This window comes from Periplaneta americana, chromosome 3, assembly GCF_040183065.1.
Source record: "Periplaneta americana isolate PAMFEO1 chromosome 3, P.americana_PAMFEO1_priV1, whole genome shotgun sequence".
In the NCBI taxonomy this organism is placed as follows: domain Eukaryota; kingdom Metazoa; phylum Arthropoda; class Insecta; order Blattodea; family Blattidae; genus Periplaneta; species Periplaneta americana.
The window spans coordinates 144,918,196-144,941,672 of NC_091119.1; the positions used below are offsets into that span (position 1 = coordinate 144,918,196).

Genomic DNA, 23,477 nt, shown 5'->3' on the forward strand with positions numbered 1-23,477 from the left:
TCCTTACCACAAATTAGATCCTTTCCGTCGAACTGCATCACGAAGACGTCGAAGAATTGCAACATACGTCTCCTTATTGACAGTTCGACCCCCAGGAATAAATTCGAAATGTACGATATCGAAGTACACTTTACTTTTCCCCCTTGATCGGTCGGCATACCGAGTCTATACGCCTGGAGAATATGCCATATACCACACTGATAAGGCAGAGAAGTTGCCTACAGAGCATGGCGTTGCCACCCGAAGTTCGGGTAATTTCTGACTCTACTGGTATTACACTCTAAATGCATTACTATCTTATTCCGTGGGATGAAACGGATACTTATAAAATGTACTTCATAATCACAGTTTTAAACATTTTAAACTTACATTTTGATACATTTTAAAATCTGTATCAGATTAGCCCGACTTTTCTAGTCTTCGTTTTTCTTCGTTTAATAGGGGCCTACTGATATGCCGCCCATTACATTGAATTACGTAGTTAATAATAATAATAATAATAATAATAATAATAATAATAAATAATGATAATGATTATAGTACAGTAATAAGAGTATAGTAATACATCATCCAATTCAAACACTAGATCAGGGCTGTAAAACTGTGCTACAATTGTGGTAGACGTCACAAGTCGGACGGAACACGTAACTCATCCCTTCTCTTCAATCCTCGCATCATTGAACATTGTAGGGGGAGAAGAGATATGTATTCAGTGTGCTTGCCAAACGTCACAGATACGTCATTGAAGGCCAATATTGTGGACGGAGGAACAAACACTTTCCCCGTGATTCCATCCCCTTTCTTCCCCAGTTCTTCATCCCTGCACTAGATCTAGTGGTCTGTTGCGATCTCAATGGTCTCATGCCATTTTTAATGGTCTTCCAACAGATCGTTGTCCAGAAGGGTAGTAGTATAGTAATACAATATTATTATTATTATTATTATTATTATTATTATTATTATAATCCGCTTATGGCTAATTAGAGACATTTACGTTGTAGAACAATAATTATATCCGTTACGTTGTTTTCTCGGAGAATCTGGGTATTATTCGCATTAGAGTTGTGTTTATTTTTAGGTTTGTTTTGTAGCAGATAAATAACGCAGTGCAGTGTTTCATCCGCGAGTTTTTTTTTTCCTCTCGTTTAATTGAAAGCTGCAGCGATCTACCTCGAGTGGGAAGATGTGAGGAAGCCAGCCGGGTCTTCATCGAGGTCACTGCTCTCCTTTACTAATTGATTTTTGCTCTCTTTTATGTCGCAATTCCCCCAGCTTCACGCGAGTTGCATGATGGGTAAGAGTCGCCCATTATCCGACATCACGCACACTTTCAGGCCATGCAGAGAATTATATAGTTATTCGTTATTAAGTAGCGACAAACGGTTTTGTGACCTGCGTGTGCATCTTACGTGCATGAGGCAGCTGTGAGGAAATGCTGAAGCAGAAAGCCCATTAGTCGTATCTCTTGAATTCTATATCAACCTGCTTTTGAAGTTAAAAAAAATCCTTGTTTATATTTCATTACTGTAGGTTTTTACGAATATTTTCGTGACGGAAGAAAAAATACCGTCTAATGGTTAGGTGCTCCTTTTTACGAGTGTTTTCTTTATAGTTTTAACATTTTTCTTTTCATCTTAAACTGACATTTATTTACATTTATTGAAATGTTAAATTGGTTCATTTCACTGAATTTCTAGGGCCTGTATTAAGAAGTAAAGGTAAAGTATCCCCTATATGCGCCATCAAGGTGCTTGCGGGGCATGGAGGTATGACTTCATGTTTCTTGACTTGCGACTAGAATGAAGTTGTGTGTTCGGCACCAAATTCTGGCCGCCTTTTACCCCAGGAAATAAATCGATGCTCAATTTGTTAGGAGGCTGAGGAAACTTCGGGACCATTGTGGAAATTTAGCCATCAGAAAAATAACACCAACAACCGGGATTGAGCCCAAGACCTTTCAGTCCGTAGCCTGAGTTACTCTGCGGTTCCCGGTATAAAAAAAGATGGATAGATTTATAAAATTAAAACTTACTTTTATTTTAATGTTTTCAAACTAGACGTTTTGTGGGAAGCTGATTGTTTGATGGAGTGATGTTGAATAAGAATATGAAGAAAAACAAACCGTTCGGAGAAAATATAGCCCCCACCTACTGCGAATCTGAATAGCTAGTTTGTAATTAAGTCTTATTCCCTTTTATGTGAAACTGTCAGAATACAGAGACACTATTTTTATAAGCAAAGCAAAACCTTTTTCTGACATTACTTATTTCTTATTATTATCGTTCCCAGTCAAAATGGAATAATTCATTCAACTTTGGTGTAATAAACGGTTTTTTTGTCTGTGTGTTTATTCGCCTATAAATTTCAAATTGTGAAATGAATAATAATTTCATAGCTTATTTCATAAATTGCACCAGTGCCTTAGCATGAATTTTTATGTAGGTATCTGTTTGAATAATGGGGCCCCATAGCTCGTTTCTTCTTAATTCTTGAGGATTTCAAATGAGTTACAAATAACTGCAGTATTTATCCATGTGGTCAGCATACCCCTTATCCATCACATAAGCGAACGAAGCCGAATGAATGTGAACAAACACATTCTGTTCTGTTCTCGTTTGCTTGCGGAATCACTATAGGTTTTTACACTCAGGGAGCATTTTCAGCCTGTAATGTTCCATGTTCGGAGAAAATTATGTCGGACGAAGATTAGTTCTAAAAAACGTAGACTTAGATAGGTGACACAACTTACGAAAAGTGGATGTCGATATAGCGGGAACGGTGTGTATCAGATTTAAAATCAGATATTGAAACAGGACAATTTATTATTATTTTTTTTTTGTAGATTACACTGTACAACATGAAATTTGTCCTTTTTATAAAAAATATGTGTATTCGATATATTTTGTGGTCGCAAAAACGAATCTGCAGTTAGTTTTTGTCCAGCACGTACTGTTTCTCAAAATAAAAAGTTATTTAATGTTAGTGAAATGTTGCACTACTTTCGCCTTATGGAATGCAACATGTCACTGAAAGTACACTTCCCTGACAGCCACCTGGATTTATTAAAAAATTAAAAAAAAAAAACCTTGGTGCTGTAAGCGATGAACACGGGGAGAGGTTTCATCAAGAAATATCTGCCTTCGAAAATCGCTTCAGTTGAAAGTGGAATGCAAGTATGCTGACTGAATATTGCTAGTCACTCATCACAGAGATTGCAGATGCTGTCTACAAACGTAAAAAATCAAAAAAGTAATTTTAATTTGTGAATTTTGGCCAAACAAAAGTTGCTTTATGTGCTAGTGTAACAAATTTTTGCAAGTGAAGTGCGTGTACCGTAAAAATGGTACGTGTTAGAAATTTTGATTTTCAGAAATGGACTCAGCATCTCTCATTTAGTTATTATTATTGTTATCCAAATATTGAAACCCTATTTTACCTTTGGCATATTAGGGTTGTAGTTTGTTACATGTGAAATACAATATGTAGTGATAATACACAATTTTAAAGAATTAATAGTAGGTGTGAATCATAGTTACAATATAAATACACTAATTAAGAGACAGTAAACAATACTAATACGTTATGCAATAATTACTTTCAGTTAAAACAAAATGAAATAAAATTAGAAATTATAATCGAAGGTGTAGAGAAATTGCAAGATTATTACATTAATTTGTGATCTTATACATAATTTTAAGCAATATTAATGAGATAATGCACATAATTGGCGTAGTTACAAATAAAATACCTATTATATAGTTGGTTTGCGATAGTAAAGAAAAAATAAAAACAAAATTACTTATGGTTACAAACTATATACCTGTCATCAAATACTCAACAATAGTAAAATCTATAATACAAACATAGTTATTGTTGTCATTACTATTATTATGTCCCAAAGATAGACACCTTGTTTTACATAGTGCATTAGGATTTTGTAACATCATTAATTTATATACAATTAACAGCTACAGTCTTGCGTAGATGTGGTGTATAAACTTGTGAATTGTTTGTAACAACATTTTTTTCTAAGAAAATGGTAAAGGGGTGTGGAGTAATTTAAATTGCAATCCGAGATATGATATCTTAAAAAGTGTCTTTTCCTTTCGAACACTGGACAGTGAAAAATCAAATGTTCAACAGTCTGATTCTCTTTGCATATGCACAGAGATTCTTCTGCACTTTTGATCCTAAATCTTTCGAAGTAGGAACCGAATTTTCCATTTCTCTCATTTAGTTAAAATTATATAGTTTCATCTAAAGGACAGAAACAAAGTTTAAATTTGTTGTCCAGTGTATTTGGTTTCCAATAATTCATTTAGTTTCAAAGTAGCTATAATAAAAATTATCGTGAATTAATTTTTTCAAAAGAAAATAATTCTTATTAATTCTGCGATTTTTAGCAACAGGCGATTCATATACCAGCCCGGATCTTTAGTATTAACATAAGTGAATTTGTTCTGAGGCAGAGAACAACTGAATGCCTGTTTTCACGAACGCGAACATCTTTTGAAGTACCGACAACTCTCGGAACCTCAGCGAAGCAGAACGTGCGCGTTCTTTCGCCTTCGTTCACTTTCGTTTTGTTGTTCAAATAGTGGAGATTATTTTACTGTGACATACGACGTCAAACATACTCAGTTTCGCTGTAAGGTAGATAAATCGCCATAGGCCTATTTCTGCAGGAAATTCAATACCAAATAGGTGACCAATAAAATACACATGTATATATCGATAGCATCCCTAGAAAATATGCCCCCAAATGTGTCTATTTTCTTATCCTTGACTTCGATTGTCTGGGAATTGACTTCTGCTGTTTAGAATGGAGGGTCGTTCGACTAAGTCAGTGTAGGGATATAAAAGTGGAGTACACATTTTTCGTGATCATTGCATGAGACAGCCCGCCTCTGTGCTATATAGAATTTGTCCTTTGAACTAGTTAATCTATGGAACAGTTATTTCTCTGCTCATAAACAAGAACGCAACAAGAGTGAGATACGGTAAAGGTCACAGCATTGCAGCTTTCTTGCTTTATCTCTGGTCAGAAATTGCACGTTGTTGGTGTAATTACTTTCTCGACACACGCACAAGAGAGAACCCCACGCTCTGTAATCTGTCAGGCGACACGTACTGTAGCCGACTGTTTGTGACAAAATTGTTCACAAAGTTTTGATACTAGCAGTTCCGTACCCCACACAACTTCCCGTGACCTCTTATCGTTTCTATAAACACAAACTTGTAGAAGTGTTCTGTTTTCGAGGATTACACCATTATTAAGGGAATGAAATGTATAATGTCTATCAATGAATATTATTTTATGGATAGCCTCTCTAGAATAAATATTGTTTGTTTTTTTCCTTTTAAAAATTGTTCCTTTTTTAATTACGAGTATACAGGATAAAAGGGGACCAAAATTTAAGAGGTGATTCTATATGCTAAATATAACAAAACTTTTATTATATTTTTCCTTCGATGAAGCACCGTTAAGCAGGGAAAAAAAAAACATTCTTTGCCCAAAGTTTGTAGCACTCTATTGCGGCAACGGCCCGAGAGAAATGGCTGATTACTATACAAACAGATAGGTAAAAATAATGTGAATAGTTAGTGCCTTAAATCTTCTTTTGATATTATATATATACACACATGATATTTAATAATAATAATAATAATAATAATAATAATAATAATAATTTCTTCCTCCCTGTCCTCTTATTGAGGTTATAGCTGATGACTATGTACAGCTCTATTATCAGGCAGTACATCTCACTTGCCGATATGTGTCAGAAAAAAAAACAATAATTGTTTGTATACATCTGAAGTCTGATTAGTATATGTTACTAGTCAGCGATGTATTCAGTGGAGGAGGAAAGGAACTGGCCACCCTACCCCATTATCTCCTGGCTTAATTGCCTTATAAGTCGTGCCTTGTTAGTATTACTTGCGAGGTTCAGACCTGTCTTCGTACAGTTGACTAAACATCATCATCCTTCCAAGGAAACTTTTGTATCTGTCCTCAAATGGTGAACCTGATCCATTCTAACCACATGGTCCAAGAATATAGGCATCCAGCAAACAAAACTCAGTGCGCAGATACTAGCAGGCAGATGACGTATGCTCCCTTTCCCAGCATGCTCCCCGTCGCTCATCACACCACCGTCACTGTGCGCATGCGCACGTATTATCTTCTTGTGCTGAACTGAACACGTGTTATTGCTATATTGTCAGGGAATCACATAGCGTTTTATATTAAATATTAATTTAATTTAGTTTAAATGTTTAAAATTTAAATATGATGACAGTTCCAGTGAAGATAGATACCGATTGTGACTTAGAAAGAGACGCTGTTGACATCTTGTAATGTTATATTCACTTAATTGGTTATTGTTACAGCTGCTCTTTGAGTGCACATGTCCGCAACCGTAGCCATTATAGTTATACCAGAAGCTGCTTATTAAAGAACCCGCCTACTGCAGGGGATAAGAGGGGTATAGCATGCGCGGCGCGAGGAGTCTGAGCTGAGTTTTGCTTGTAGGATACCTATAGTGAATTTCTTATGTTGAAATAGTAATATTTTAGGGTCGTGGCATACCTTCTATGACTGTGCTATATTTATTTATGTAACATCTCTTTACTTTTCGTATTAATAATGATAATGTTTCGTGTTGTGTACAAAGGCATACAAGAAAGGGCACATAATAAATCTGTTTATCTTAACGAAATCTGAAACCACTTTCAACTGAATTGCCGCAATGAAGCTTTTAACGCTAGGAAACTAAACAAGCAAAAATGTTACGAAACATGTTTTATAACACATGCCGGAAATCAAACTGTAAACCTCCGGAGGCGCTAAAACAAACGCCGTACAGATGCTGCCACCTGGTGGACCGACTCTTGAGCTACTGTTGCAACAAGTCGGGGCTCAATAAATTCAGCACTTTTTGTTAAGTCGAAACCACTGAAGCTGATAACATCTGAGAAAGAAAAGGAAACAGATTTATAGACCTCTTGTATTTCTTGTTTTCATTCATACATTTATTATGTGACGATGTCTAATTTAAAACATTACAGTTAAAAGAAGGACGAATTACGAGGAACATAAATGGAATAGGTCAGTAACAGTGAGAGGAAATTCAAATATTCCGAGGAAAACTGCCTTAAAGTCCCATTGACCACCACGAACAGACTCGTATGCATTCAAATTCTCAAAATGGGTGCTCATTTTACAGCCAAACGACTTAATTTGTTGCTATATCGCACATATTTTCTGTACCTTTTAACTACATTTTATGTATTCTCTTACTTAAGCTATTTTGTGGGCTAACATAACCAACTATTAGACTGACCTAACGTAAGATGTTTCTTCGTTGCTCATAATTTTTAATAGTCTCTGAAGATGGCGTAACATTCTATGTTTTAAATTACAATATCAGATTGGATTGGCCACCGGGGTGGTATGCAGATAGAGATTGGTGTGACAGGAATACACTCGGACATAACGTGGCTTCTAATGCCGTCTGAATTGATTATCTGGTTGAGATTTTCCTTATGTTTAAGGCGAAACTCAGGTAATCAGTAACGAATCCTCGTACTCAACTCGCCAAAATACTACTCTATTTCGATATCACAAATTTCACCGGCACTAAACAATCGCACATCGTCGTTTGATAACCGGTAGTTGTGCGATGATAGGCCTAAATGAATGAGTGATAAATGAATGAGTGATAAATGAATGAATGTTCAATACTAAAACTGTATTATTTATATCTGAATTTTGTATATGATGTCGTTTCCCTGCTCCTAAAACACAGATTTCTGTTTGTGTTGCAGAAAGCCGAGGCGGAACTGCCACAGGCCATAACAAGACACGTGCAGACCGGAAACGGAAGAACGCGGACTCTTCTATAAAACAACCGCGCGGCAACAAGGAGGATCTCGAGAACAAGGGCAACAAGAAGCGAACCAGCAGCCGGGGCGCCAAGAAGAAGGTGCTTGAGGAGGCCAACAACAGCAAGTTACGACGACACGTGCAAGTGCGCGTGGAGGACTGCCTGCAGCGCTGCAAGAAGGACACCCCGGCCGTACCCGCCCCAGCGCCTGCACCCCCACCTCCCCCCGAAGAGCCCGAGGAGCCCGAGGTTCCTCCAGCGGCCGACGAGGCACCTTCAGAGCTCGAGCCCCCGGCAGGGCAAGAGGCAGAGGAGCCCAAGGAGGAACAGCAGCAGCAACAGGAGGAGAAGGTCGAGGAGGAGGACAAGTGTGAGAGGACAGGGGATGCCCAGGGCCCCGAAGATGCGGCGGGCAGTGGTGGCAGTGCTGTGGTTCTAGAGGAGCAAGCCAGTGAAAATGAGGAAAAGTGCAACAGTGGTTCGGCCGTGCAAGAAGAAGTGTCTGAACCGTCGGTGATTGTGGAGGATAGGACGAATAGTGCGCCCGACGATGACGGACCGCTGTCCTCGTCCTCGCCTTTCAGCAGGATGGAGATCTCGGGCGGCGACCCTTCGTCCACTGCGTTGCTACGCTTCCCCGACGACCGCTCCGACTCTGGAGTGAGCTCGCTTCGCTCCGGGAGCGGGGATGAGCGATCCGGGTCCCGCTCCAGCGCCCTAAGTAGTTCGGACGAGCCCCAGCAGAACAACCAGTTGCCGACTAACAGGTCGCCGTTGTTTGTACCTTCTTCCTCCTCGACCTCGAGCGGCAGTGACAAGCTGACGACGCCGCCCCAGGAACCGGTGCGCGTGTGGAGGGACCCCAGCCTACTCCTGGTGGCCGAGCCACACGTTCGCCACATCAATAGCGTGCAGCACCAGACGCTGCTCATGTCGCACCCCTCCACTCCGGCCGCCACGGCCCCCCCGCCGCCGCCCACGTCGAGTAGTGCCGCCGCCCCCGCAGCCGCCGCCGCCCAGGCCCTGGCCCTCGCCCAGGCGCACTACTCGCCCGTGGTGCCGCCGCCACCGCCCCTGCTCAGCCCGCACCCGCTGCACCACCACCCCCACCCCGTCCCCCATCATCTGCCGCCCCCGGGACTCTACTCGCAGTTGGCCCCCGAGATGTTGTGGAACAAGCGGTACCCCCCGCTGCCCGTCGGCACGCACCTCCTGGCGCCCGCGCACCCCGCGCCGGAGGACATCTTGGCCGAGAGAGAGCGGGAGCGAGTCTACAGGTACAACTCTAGAATAGTATGTTGCAGAGGGTGTCTTTTATCTGTTGAAATTACGAGGAAATATTCTGTCCTTCGTTTAAAGTTTGCTGTTATCGTCTATATGCCAAATACTTCTCTACCTGACTGAAAGACTTCTTTCAAAGTTCGAAACGTTATTTCTTCAACTTTGCTGTGGAAGCAACTAGTTTCTTTTGCATTAAGGTTCATAATTGCTATTTCTATTAAGTACATAATTTCTACTTTCCTACTGAAGTCATAAATAAGAGGGAATAATCTCTCGTGTACTGTGGGTCAAGTGTACCTACGAAGAAATCAGTAAGAAAAAATTATAAACATAAAACAGATAATATGGTACAAATGATTCAAAATTTTTAATCTTTTCAGACATTCGTATAAGACACCGAACTTCTACTGATTTCTCCTCGGTTAGTTCCTTTCATGGAGACTTGACTATTTGCACGATATATGCTAATTAGGTTTTGGTCTCTCACATAATACATTGTACGGTACATATATAATATGTAACATTACTCGATAGTTAAATTGCTTCTTTACATCTTAATTTCTTACATGGCAGTGCTGGTAGGCCTATGTTAAGACCATTTAGTAATGATAATACTTTATATGAGCTTCTATTCGCAAAACTTAAACCATAAGGGCTAGTCAGAGTGATTTTTATCCTTATCTCTTTGTGTAGTGCAATGCATTCAGCATATCTACCGCGAAATTGTAAGCAGGCAGTTCGTTGGATCTGTAGCTTGTAAGATTGCCTATACGAGACCGAGAAATAACAAGTTTTACCTGCATAATTTAAGTTGTGCACGCTAAGAATTCCCTCTAGTTTCATCTCTATGCAATTTTAGTTACTTGAATATCCCATAGATAGAGCTACCAGTACATTGCGACCAGAGCAGTGTATATTGGAGAGTACCGCATTCTTTTGATCCAACAAATGCCGACGCGGCGGCCATATTTACTCCTGCAGAGACTCGGTACACCGCAAGACTTGCATATGAACACAGGTTTCTAGTGTGATATTCCATCGTTATCTTGAAGAATGCCGTGTTGTTGTGCAGTTAATCAATGTGTAATCAATTATTGTTGTACTGAATTAGCATTACAGCTTATTGTGTATGCGGGTGACATGAATATATTAGGAGAAAATACACTAACTATTAGGGAAAACACGGAACTTTACTGAAGCAAGTAAAGCGATAGGCTTGGAAGTAGGCAAAATCCCGAAAAGACAAAGTATATGATTATGTCTCTTGACTAGAATACTGTACGAAATAGAAACATAAAAATTAGAAATTTAACCTTCAAAGAGGTAGAAAAATTAATATATCTTGGAGCAACAGTAACAAATATGAATGACACTCGGGAGGAAATTAAACGCAGAATAAATATGGGGAATGCCTGTTATTATTCGGTTGAGAAGCTTTTGTCATCCAGTCTGCTGTCAAAAAATATGAAAATTAGAATTTATAAAACAGTTATATTACCGGTTGATATAGGCTAAATTGTAATTTAACTGAAAATAGAAATATTGACTTGAGTGAACAACAAGCTCTCTACTATTTGTTGGGATCAGGTTTGTTCAAAATAAAACAAAATAAGTTATATAGTATTTGTGAAAACTGTATTTCATATCTAATAACTGGTAACAGGAATGAATCTATAAATTTTATTAGCACATTAGTGACTCTCAGTCGTACAAGGAAATGCCACTGTATATTCTTGTAAATTCGTGTTTGATGTAATTCTAAATGCAGAAAAATGTGAAACGTTGGTAGAAAATGCATTGAAACTGAAGGATTTGAAGTCTTTATTCATTAACACTTCAACTCATACGTTCCCAATTCGTTATAATATATTTGAAAAAGTCTTATCACAATTTTAGGACTAGAATATATTTATTGTTAAGAAAATTGTCTGTTATAGCAAATGCACGACAACCATCTTGCTAAATGTGGCGGTCGAAATGGTGTGAGAATTGCACTAGAAAATTGCTGATGTTATCTCTATTGAAATGGACATAACATAAATAATAAAGTGTTATCTCTCATGAGTCATTTCACTATGACAATAATGTTTGTTAATTCTTGTCTCCTATGTTCAATAAACTACAACAACATGTATGATATCGCCTTTAATCACCATCGTTTTAGCATTACTGCTTACGCTTCTTTGCCGCGCAAGGAGTAAATATGGCCGCCGCCGTCGAGAATGCGGTACTCTCTAATATACACTGCTCTGATTGCGACAATATCAAAATACATTGTTTCAGTTCATTTATGTTTTCAGCTAAACAGATGTAGAAATCTATATACAAACTCATGCCAAATTCACCGCTGATTTACCCTGTCATCCGTTTCTCGAGTGGTAGCACTGACATTACATTTAGTAGACGAAAAGTCATTCTGTAGTCGAAGTTCATCTCCAAGTCAATAACCAAAAAATGTTGTATTATATGTTTAGCACTGTATGAGGTTGTAAAGGTCAAAGGGAGGAATTCGTAATATGTCCGTCATGCTCTCGCCCAGTGAAGGCTAAGAGAATCAGAGGGCAACTATTACGTAATATGTACACAGCTGAGTGTCATGTCTGACAAAACTACCATACGATGTAAAATTATCTTAAGGTCTGAAACAGTGAACTTGATTAAAATATACAGTGAAGAAAAAAAAACTAGTACATTTGTGAAGAGAGTAGTAAAAGGGAGTGGTGGAGTCACTGGTCAGACAGTTCAGTGAATAATGGCAACAGCGCTTCACAGCATGCGAGCAGTTTGACAGCTGTCATGTATCTTCTTTCAGAAATAGAAGCAAAGATAACTGATTTGTGTGGGTTACCACATAGGACTTCGGAATGTTGAGTCAGAATGAAATACATATTCCATTTGTTGTGGGGGAATAAATACAAACATTTATGGAAAAACGGGAATTTTACTTGAAATTTAAAAGTATCTGGCAGTTGATTTTTTTTATTGTTTCAATACTCGAAGGGTAGACCTGCTACTGTAATTGTGAGAGGTTTTCTTTTGTATAGGCCAGGCCTGCAGAACCCGTAAGTAGGGGGACTATGACGTCAGCCTCACTCCACTTCTATTGGGGACGTTCGACTTCTGCGTCCATCAGTGGCGGCACTGTAATTTTCAAAAAAGATTGTAATAAAGCCATTGAACTTATAATGCGTTATCTCGTTTCAGAGTTTACAATTGTGCTAGATTTCCTGTCTGTAGTTTCTTTGAGATTTCTTTGCACCTAGCCTGCTTTAGATTTTCGAGAACTTTCCTCCTACCATCACTTACGGAAACATAAATTTGTAGCATTTAAGTAATGAACCTTGAAAGTCACTATTCATTTCAATACATCACAACGAGTGATGTCCTTAATTTAACAGTTTATTTATTTATTTATTTGTTTATTTGTTTGGCTGCAGTGCGTTACAATGTTGAATGACAGCATTGACCTCCAGTTATATAGCTATTACTCACTTATTAATATAAAATTTATATATCGTCCTATTACTAGTAAAACCAGTTAAGTCCAGTAATGCAAGTTTTGTAAAAACAAGAATTAAAACTTTATTAATGCACGAAAAATCATAATAAATTCTTCAAATAAAGTAATTGGTTTGTTGCCTACAACATTTCGGACTTACTCCATTTTAGTAGAATACAGAGCACGGAAAGACAAGTCGGGGACTGTACTTAACTTAGTTTACATAAAAAGTGGAGTTAATCGGTTTTACCAATAGCTTAATAGGACGATATATACATAGGTAAACCTTCTTACATTATATGCACACATACATTTTAAAATTTATTTTACATGTCTTTTAACTTATTTCCCTTATTCGTTTTTCTCTTACTTTCTAAAGGTATGTTCCTAAGGATTTTATTATCTGTTCATTTGTAATTCTTGATAGCGTATTGTGTACCTGCCGCCGCGAGAATGAATGTTGATGCAGCCGAGCGTAACTAGAACGCTATGAACACACCGGTAGAAAAGGTGGGTGGGGTAGAAGGGAAACGAAGGCAGTCGCTCTGAGGAGTTACAGTTCTGCAGGTCTGGCATAGGCATATAGAGCTTTGCTGTGTTATCAAGTCTAGCGGTCATGGCTGAAGAACGTACTGTGTATGAGAATATAGGCTCTATTAGACAGAGTCTAATTCTTATAGGCCTACAGCAGCAGTAAGTAATATTTGGTTTATAATCATTCAACCTTAAATTCCATAAGCATTAGTGACACCACAACATCGATCGCAAGGATTTGCCATAATGCTTTTAAAGCTCCCTTGTTTTTTTTTTTATCAACGTTCCTACCCTAGTGATAAAAAAGTTTTGCTTTAGATATTCGTATATATATGACGTCAATGAGAATCGTTTGTGTGCCCTCCACACACACACATCCCACTCAAACACGCACGGGGCAGCATGGTGATAACAAAAAAAAGTGCATGTGTGATGTTGGAATATGGGAGAGGGGGGAACTCGAAAGTGCATGGTGGAAAGGGGACTGTGGAGGGATATGTCTATTATCATCCCTAGGGCCTGCGGTTGGGGTTACCATGGTAACAACACCGGTTGGTTTGTCTGTCTCTGTTGCTCTCTCTGCAATTACTAAAACTCAGACGCTGGCTCTCTTTGGCTGGATGTAGCGTTTTATTATTATTATTATTTTGTGCTTGTGAGCTCTGTACAAACTTTCCCTCACTAATAGGTCTATTCCAAACACGATTACGTTTCTATATTCAACGCAGTTTAAAAGGGGTAAAATTAAAATAAACAACAGACTCCAGTTTTAGATGCTTGGAACGGTTTTATTACTTTCAGAAACTTGTATGTTTTCAAAGCCCAGCGACTGGTTTGTAGTCGCGTTTTACTTTTTTTTATATGTATAGCTACGGCTGAAATTTCAAAGTGGAATTGTATTTACGTTTCTGTTAAGATTTCTCTGCAAGTGTCATGTTTCTTGCCAAATATTTAAATAGTAGAATATTACTGAAGCACGGAAGCGTGGGTGGTATTAGCATATGGCATGTTACGGGTACCGTTTGCTTTGATAACATATTTGAACGAAATAGATACGTGGTTGATTCTCCATGCATAAGTTCTTAGAGTTAAATTTAAGTCGTTTATTTTAAGATTTTTTTTCAACAATTAACATACAGATGTTTCCAAACTGTGGAGACTAAGAGGAAGGCGGAAAAATAGGAAAGGTTGGAGAAAGCTGGGTCTGCAGTGAAAGACCTCGGGTAGAATGAATAGGTGAATGAATGTATCCAAAACAGAAAATAAGATCCATATTTTTTTTCTCCAGATTTGAGATCTGAAAATGAGGAGCGTCTTATATTGACCCTGGACCTTAAAGACTATTATATATAAAAATATAAAGTGAGAACAAGAAGTATAATTATGTAATGGTTATTTAATACAGATTATAGTCTATTAATATAAAGGTAATGTTCAGGATAACAGAGACGGTTTGGAATTGAACGGGTTACATCAGCTTCTTGCTTCTTGTCTATGCGGATGACGTGAATATGTTAGGAGAAAATCCACAAACGATTAGGGAAAACACGGGAATTTTACTTGAAGCAGGTAAAGCGATAGGTTTAGAAGTAAATCCCGAAAAGACAAAGTATATCATTATGTCTCGTGACCAGAAAATTGTATGAAATGGAAATATAAAAATTGGAGATTTATTTTTCGAAGAGGTGGAAAAATTCAAATATCTTGGAGGAACAGTAACAAAAATATAAATGACACTTGAGAGGAAATTAAACACAGAATAAATAATGGGAAATGCGTGTTATTATTCGGTTGAGATGCTTTTGTCATCTAGTCTCCTCTCAAAAAATCTGAAAGTTAGAATTTATAAAACAATTACAGTACCGGATGTTGTGTATGGTTGTGAAACTTGGGCTCTCACTTTGAGAGAGGAACAGAGATTAAGTGTGTTTGAGAATAAGGTTCTTAGGAAAATATTTGGGACTAAGAGGGATGAAGTTACAGGAGAATGGAGAAAGTTACACAACGCAGAGCTGCACGCATTGTATACTTCACTTGACATAATTAGGAACATAAAATCCAGACGTTTGAAATGTGCAGGGCATGTAGCACGTATGGGCGAATCCAGAAATGCATATTGAGTGTTAGTTGGGAGGCCGGAGGGAAAAAGACCTTTAGGGAGGCCGAGACGTAGATGGGAGGATAATATTAAAATGGATTTGAGGAAGGTGGGATATGATAGAGACTGGATTAATCTTGCACAGGATAGGACCGAAGTCGGGTTTATGTGAGGGTGGCAATGAACTTGCCATAAGTAAGTAATATAAATCTAATGACAGAACATCTTTCATCATGTGCAGTTAGACTTCTGTCCACCCGGTGTTCAAGATATGTCTGGAAAAGAAGTGGCAGGAGATTTGAAGAAATGTTTATAATACATAGTAGACTAGTAGATTAATAGAAATGGATTTTTAAGCGGTTAGCGGGAGATTAAAATTAGGAAAGACTAGGTATACAGTCGTAAGAGATAAAGTCAACGTTACGAAGTCCTTGCTGCATTATATGAGGTAAAAATTAGAAGGAATTGAATTGGTATTGAAGTTTTTTATTCTGCACGAGGAAGGGTACTCTGGAAAGGCATTGAAATGGTGTCCACCTTAGAGAAAAATATATAGGCCTCAAAACTCAGAATGCAAGGGGTTAGAACTAGAATGAAAGAAGGAATACTGGAAGAATTTAACTGGGTGGTAGGGACGAGTGAAGATGAAAAATAAGACTATAGGCACAGAAAATTCTGTATATAAATAAAACAGACTGATTCAATTTACAAGCTTAAACAGTTCATCGTTTGAATAAACTATTATACTGTGGAGAGATTTAGTATAATTAATTCTGCTCTGAAATTTTACTCTTGGCCCTTCGAAGCTTTAATATATAATTAGGCAGTGCATTGAAAACTTGTAAGCCGACTTAGTGGTGGACACAACAACGGATTGATATTCTCCGATAAATTTCTGTGTGCTCTTATGAAAGACTAATCAATGACGAGCATTTCAAATTACTGACGTGAACATCTAAAATATGCATGCAGAAAGTTCAAAACTTTCTCAGTAGTGAATGTATTGTAACAGGTAATCTCACTTTTTTAAACATTATCTCTTCATACTAAATAATGCACCGTGCAATGAGGGTGTCAGAATTAGAACTATTGATCACATTTGTTATGTAAAAATGCACATAGGAAAATTTTTAAAGCAGAAAATGTCTGGTTTTTTTTATTGTGGCCATATTCATGTTAAGATTAGTTGGCATGATTCCAGAACTGAATTAAAAACACAGATATGCACAAGAGCTATGTAATTTAGTATAAATTAATTTCATAATAGAGGCGTTCTCTAGAACAAGAAGGAGGCTACCTATAAGTTGAATTTGAGTTACAGGGCATCAAACATTTTACATGTGATATAACAGCATTGCGCAAAATGATATTCAAATTTTTCTATAGGCCGCTGTATCTGTTGGAGGGAAATAATATTTTGTTAGGAAGGAGTTGTGTAATTTTATTAAGCATTTAGTATACACTGGAAACGGAAAAACGCCGTAATGTGCGTGAAGTTGTTATTCCAGAGAACACTTCAATTACAGTAGAAATGATTAATAAAAATAATAATAATATCTGAGTAAAAAAAGTAATGAAAATGAGTACCAGGACGTTTTCTTTGGGCAAATATGGCACGTACTTAGGACTGTCATCCCTACTAGTACCATTATCGATTGTCTACAATACGCCACTAAAATATTGGGTTGCAGAGAGAGAGAAAGGAGGGAGGTCAAAGATAAACACCGTGTTGCAAGACTTGTTTCTCTTATCACTCCAGAAAATATTGATGCAGAGTATGAGATGGTTTTGGAATATCGACTATTTGGGCTCAAGCGTATATAAGAAACATTATTATTATTATTATTATTATTATTATTTACATAAGTGGTTTGCCCCAAGGCAGGTCTTTCACTGCAAACCCAGCATTTTCCAGTCTTTCCTATTTTCTGCATTCCTCTTTGTCTCTTATGATCCATATATCTTAATACCTCCTATCATCCGATATATTCTTTTGCACTGAAATCTTCTCCCGTTCACCATTCCTTCCAGTGCATTCTTCAGTTGGCAGATTCCTCTCAACCAGTGACCCAGCCAATTCCTTTTTCTCTTCCTGATCGGTTTCATCATCATTCTTTCTTCACCTACTCTTTTCAACACAGCTTCATTTCTTATATTCAGTTCATTGCAGACGCTGTATTATTATTATTATTATTATTATTATTATTATTATTATTATTATTATTATTATTATTATTATTACCACCACCACCACCTTTGAGGATGAGCGTAATTTAGAAACATAGTTCCTAGGGAAGGAAGATACAACTCCACTTCTCAGCCGGAATTCCAAAACTGGTTCCCAGAATTTGTAGCATGACACAATATTATAGTTAGGTTTAATGCATTATAATGCACTGGATTTTCCAGCTATTACATTACTCATCTTTCGCCGTCGATCAGAATGACGTCAAAGCATTGGATTAAGAATTTTCAAATAGCTTCAATTTTGAAAGACTCAGATTGCACTCGACAAGTCCCGCCTACTCCCTTAATCTTGCAGATAAGCGAGAGTGGCTTCTTGTTTGTTTATACTCCTTATCTGTGACTGATTCGAGTGTTTAGTTTTAAACACAAATACTCCAGTAGTTAAATCCTGTGATAATTGTTATAGCGATAAAGATTTCTTATCTGTAAGAACAAAAAATTGTGTGTATTTAGGTTTTGTGGTTTATTAATTGATGCAATTTAATCCGAATTGAGATTCTAACAAATTCAACTTGAGTTAACTGTAAGTCAAATACTAGCATTGGGTCATTTTTGTCCAAAATATGTCTTTCTTGCGAGGCAAATTCCATACATAAATTCGTTTCATAAAAATTCTTACGATATTGCAACGATGCCATAGGCATATTTTCAACAGTCTTATCATCTGTCTACAGTAGAAAATTCAAGTGAAATTGATTATGCTGAATAACTAGTGATTCTGGCCTCTGATACAGAGGAAGAGAAACGATATGACTATTATTCTGTTACACTTTTACTACGTCATACTACTTTTGACCAATAAAACGGTACGAATGGACGTTTTTCAACCAGTCATGGCTGCTTATAGCATAATTTTATCGGTTCCCTAGCATTTGTTTAATTTTATCGCTTCCCAAGCATTTGTTTGTTTTTTTTTTTTTTTCACTATCCTAGCATTTGGTTTTTTGTTTGCCAACATTTCAAACTGCAAATTCTTTACGGTACTATAAAACATGCTTTGCGATCATAAATTGTTTCCCTCATACATAGTCGACTGAAAATGGCGGCTTCGTTCAAACGTTTTGGTGAAGGTAACATTAGTGAAATAGAATTGTAGTAAGTCAATTAATATATATTTTATTTCTTCTAATCTTTTATATACTTTCTTCTGTTTTTATCACCTCACTACCATTTCTTTCGTTTGCCAACATTTCAAACTGCAAATTCTTTATGGTACTGTAAAACATGATTTGCGATCGTCATTTGTTTACAGCATATACAGTCAACTGAAAATGAGAGCTCCTTTCAAACATTTTGGTGAAGCTAACATTAGTGAAATAGAACTTCAGTAAGTCAATTAATATTTTATTGTATTAGAGTACCGGTACTTTATTTCATATAATCTTCATATACTTTCTTCTGTTTTTATCACCTCACTACCATTTGTTTCTTTGTTTTTCAACATTTCAAACTGCAAATTCTTTATGGTAGGCCTACTGTAAAACATGATTTGCGATCGTCATTTGTTTACAGCATATACAGTCAACTGAAAATGAGAGCTCCTTTCAAACATTTTGGTGAAGCTAACATTAGTGAAATAGAACTTCAGTAAGTCAATTAATATTTTATTGTATTAGAGTACCGGTACTTTATTTCATCTAATATTCATATACTTTCTTCTGTTTTTATCACCTCACTACCATTTGTTAATATATAACATTTCAAACTGCAAATTCTTTACGGTACTATAAAACATGCGTTGCGACCGTCATTTGTTTACCGCATAAATAGTCAACTGAAAATGGCGGCTCCTTTCAAACATTTTGGTGAAGCTAACATTAGTGAAATAGAATCTCAGTAAGTCAATATTTTATTGTGTTAGAGTACTGTATTTCTTCTAATATTTATATACTTCTGTTTTTATCGCCTCACTACCATTTGTTTCTTTGTTTGCCAACATTTCAAACTGCAAATTCTTTACGGTACTATAAAACATGCTTTGTTTTCGTCATTTGTTTGCCGCATAGATAGTCAACTGAAAATGGCGGCTCCGTTCAAACGTTTTGGTGAAGCTAACATTAGTGAAATAGAATTTTAGTAAGTCAATATTTTATTGTATTAGAGTACTTTATTTCTTCTAATCGTGTAATAGTCAATTAAATTCTACTCGAGTTTTAATTTTTTCAAGATAAATCAAAACCTCTAGTGAGATTACTGTTGATAATAATTATCATCTTTGCTTTTCATGCTACCATAGGGCGTAACGAATTCCACCTAAGATGAGTGTGTTACTGCCTCAAAAATAATTCATCGATGCTCATCAGTCAACGTTCTGGAAAAAGCCCTTTTTACCAACTACAGACAGACGAGAAGATAATATCATATAAGATAAAAATAAAAATATAAATTCGAAGATCATATTCGTGAATTCATTGCCGATCCTGACCACTACAGTAAAAATGAAACGTTTATTTTCTCTGATCGAGTAACAAAACCAACAACAGGCCGGTACCAGGTGTTTGCTAGTGCTGAAGGGGTGATGTCCCCCCTACAAGTTATGTTATCGTTTTTAATGCCAGCACAAAGGGACGCCACTTTTTATATACAGAAGGGACGTATTGTATGTAATCTGAATATATGGTCATCCGGGCTTTTCTTTATTTAAAAGTGGGTGGTTGTAAAGTATGCGTCGTTAGTCATGGCCCATAATTTCTTTTTGTTTGCAAAATACAAAGAAGAAAAATAATAATAAATAAACGTAACCAGGAAAGACCTCTTATAAACCATACATATATAAATTTCTCTTTATCTTTGTTGCCGTTGGTGTTTGGTAGTTCTTTATGTAACGGCTTTTTCCAACCACAAAGACAAAAGAGACAATGAGAGGTAAATCGGTAACAGTGAAGCAATGGTTAATGAGAATAACAGAGGAAATGGAAATAATCGAAAATATCTGCCTTCATCTGTCCACTACAAATATCATGGATCTAATTTTTGAGAAGTTGTTAGTAAACTAGTAGAGATGTGTGGGTGATCTCCGTGCCCTTATTTTTTGGGCAGGGCATAGTTGCGCCCCACGGTCAGATAAGATGCAGCACATAAAAAAGGGTCCTTGTTTTGTGGGCATAGTTGCGCCCCGCGGTCAATTGGGAGGCCTAGACATGGCATAATTGCGCCCCGAAGAAATCAGGTAGCAGATGGGACATGGCATAGTTGCGCCCCGAAGAAATCAGGTAGCAGGATGGACATGGCATAGTTGCGCCCCGATGAGCATAGTACACACGAAAGTGATTATCATAAAATAAATAAATTACTTAAATATATTACAGTGATAGCTGCATTGAAATCAGGTAGGCCTAGCGTATGATCAATTTTGCTATTTAAAATGACACTTTTTTATTGATCACACACAATAAATGAACTGGATTTTTTGTTTCTACATCGATATCTTAACCCTACGGTACAGGGTTTCGAAAATTGAAACTTAGAACCATTATCAATTATTAACTCTTCACCCTTTTCACTAAACTTAACATTCATTTTAAATTAACTTCACTATACGCCACAGACGGTGTGAAAATCATTAATAAAATGTCAAGACTGCTAAGGCCCCATATTCCAACGGCTCACTCATTTGAATATGTCAGTTAATAAAGTATTGCCAACTTCATGGTTTTCATTTAACGGTAGGCTATTGGTAATCACTGCATAAACAGTAGAAAAACAGTTAATAAAGTACTGCCAACACTCTTACCCGTGGATAAAGACATTGCATTGGCGTGCATCCGTGGCTGCTGGTGGGTATGCTTTCTAACTCTCCCTGCTGCACGACGGAGCGTATTACTTGGCACTCGATACCCTTTACCCATTTCAGCGAGTGCTTGACAATCACTGTTCTAGAGCGTAAAAGAGCCTTACTGTCGGTGGGCTATTCGTAAATTCTGCGTGGAAGGTAGGGTTACATAAACTATGATCATTGTTTATTTCTGGACTTATCTCATCTTAAAACTCAGGAATATTTCTTTGTGATATTACTGAACTCGTCAATTGCTCTCTAACTTGTTTTCGTTTGTGTATGGAATGCGATAAAGCCTGTAATAATTCCAGCTAAATAGCATTGTAACTTTTAATGAAGGAATGTGATACGGACGTTGATATTTCCCATACCTTAAAAGAAAAAAAACATTGGTAACGTTCTATGCACGTATCATAGGAGCTTACTAATTCATAAACCAAGTTATTTACATTGACAAGCACCAACAACATAACGTTCAAGGTCGTATAAGTATAAACCAAATCACGCAAGAGCTATTGACATTTGTGTTTATTACGAGCTGTTGACGTAAGTATTTATTACGATCGGATAATAACGCTCTTCTGTTCCACATCATCACGTCACGTCGGAAGGATAATATGCTGAAAATCTTTAACGAAAATTGAACTGCGATATTTCAGTTTAGCTCTTTGTCATAACCTGAATGTACTGATATAGTCAGAATGTTTGATATTATATAATTATCTGATAATTTTGTAGTAAATTGTGTTTAAAACGTCTTAAAATTTCCTAATTCAAGCGGCCATTTTGTAATCGTGTGATTTCAAGCAGATTACTTCCAATCATTATATTTCTTCAGTTGAAGGAAATTCTTCATGACTCATACACTAGGCTATCTTGAATGCTGAAAAATTCCAAGTTAGATAAAGTGGAATGACTTAATTTCTTCTTGTTATCAGTTAATTATTACGGGTTTATCAGGACTCTTTGACACGTGATATAAAATGTAAGCCAATAGGTCATTGTTCCGGTTGGTTGTGTGGTTATATGTCGAATTGAAATTGTTTTCAGTGGAGATAGGTAAATTTTTATTGCAGCACACGCTTGTCCTTTTGTTCTTGTTCCGTTGTGTGTATTGCGGGCAGCCATTTCCCATTGTTTTCCATTCACTGAACACATGAACTTCCTTTCTAAGATTACATGGATTAGACGCACGGTTTTCCTGGTAAGATAACATATGTTTTTCACTTTTATAGGAAATTCATATCTCCCTTCCCGATTCAATTCAACTAAGAAGGAAGTATTGTGGAACTAGCTATATATAAATTTAATAAAAAATCCAATACTACTCAACCTGGTTTTGAATAGCGTTTAAACTGGATGACGTGTATAATAGGCTATAGAAAATACCCAGCATCCGGTAGAAGATAGTTAACATCTGGTAGAAGCAGTAGCCAAACCTGTTTATCGTTTTCAAGTTCATGGCGATAAGAATTTACGAATGATGGCGATACAGTATTTCAGCCATACAACAGCTTCTCATTCATTTTCTGCATGCCTTCAGTATTGAATATTTATTCTAAAATTGGGAACTAAAGTGTTTCGCTCGTTTTGCAATTGGTATATTAAATACGACTTCAGTAATATATACTCTCTCTACCTCGCTCTCTGTTGTGGAGGCATCCATTGGCTTAAAAAATAGCCTAACTATAATGAAGCACTACAATTATTTTTTACAGTAATTATAGGAATAGGAATCTATTTCACTGTATTACAGATGCATTATACAGGATTTTGTAACAAAAGAGCAGCAGTAGCAATAATAATAATAATAATAATAATAATAATAATAATAATAATAATAATAATAATATGATTATGATGACCTATTGACATGCATTGAATTCCTACACTTTAAAAATGTCACTATTCATGATTCTAAGCTATTTTATCAATTTTATTCTGCAGTGTACAAATCTGAAAGTTAGAATTTATAAAACAGTTATATTACCGGTTGTTCTGTATGGTTGTGAAACTTGGACTGTCACTTTGAGAGAGGAACAGAGATTACGGGTGTTTGAGAATAAGGTTCTTAGGAAAATATTTGGGGCTAAGAGGGATGAAGTTACAGGAGAATGGAGAAAGTTACACAACGCAGAGCTGCACGCATTGTATACT

At 36.9% G+C, this 23,477-nt stretch overlaps 1 protein-coding gene across 1 annotated transcript in view; it reads left to right on the forward strand.

Annotated features, from left to right (window-relative positions):
• Kdm3 (Lysine demethylase 3) overlaps window positions 1–23,477 on the forward strand; it is a 264,097-nt gene that overhangs the window by 91,644 nt on the left and 148,976 nt on the right. Inside the window, exon 3 of the mRNA XM_069822650.1 lies at window positions 7,828–9,163. Coding sequence (XP_069678751.1) covers window positions 7,828–9,163 — 1,336 coding nt within the window. The remainder of the gene's footprint in view (window positions 1–7,827; window positions 9,164–23,477) is intronic.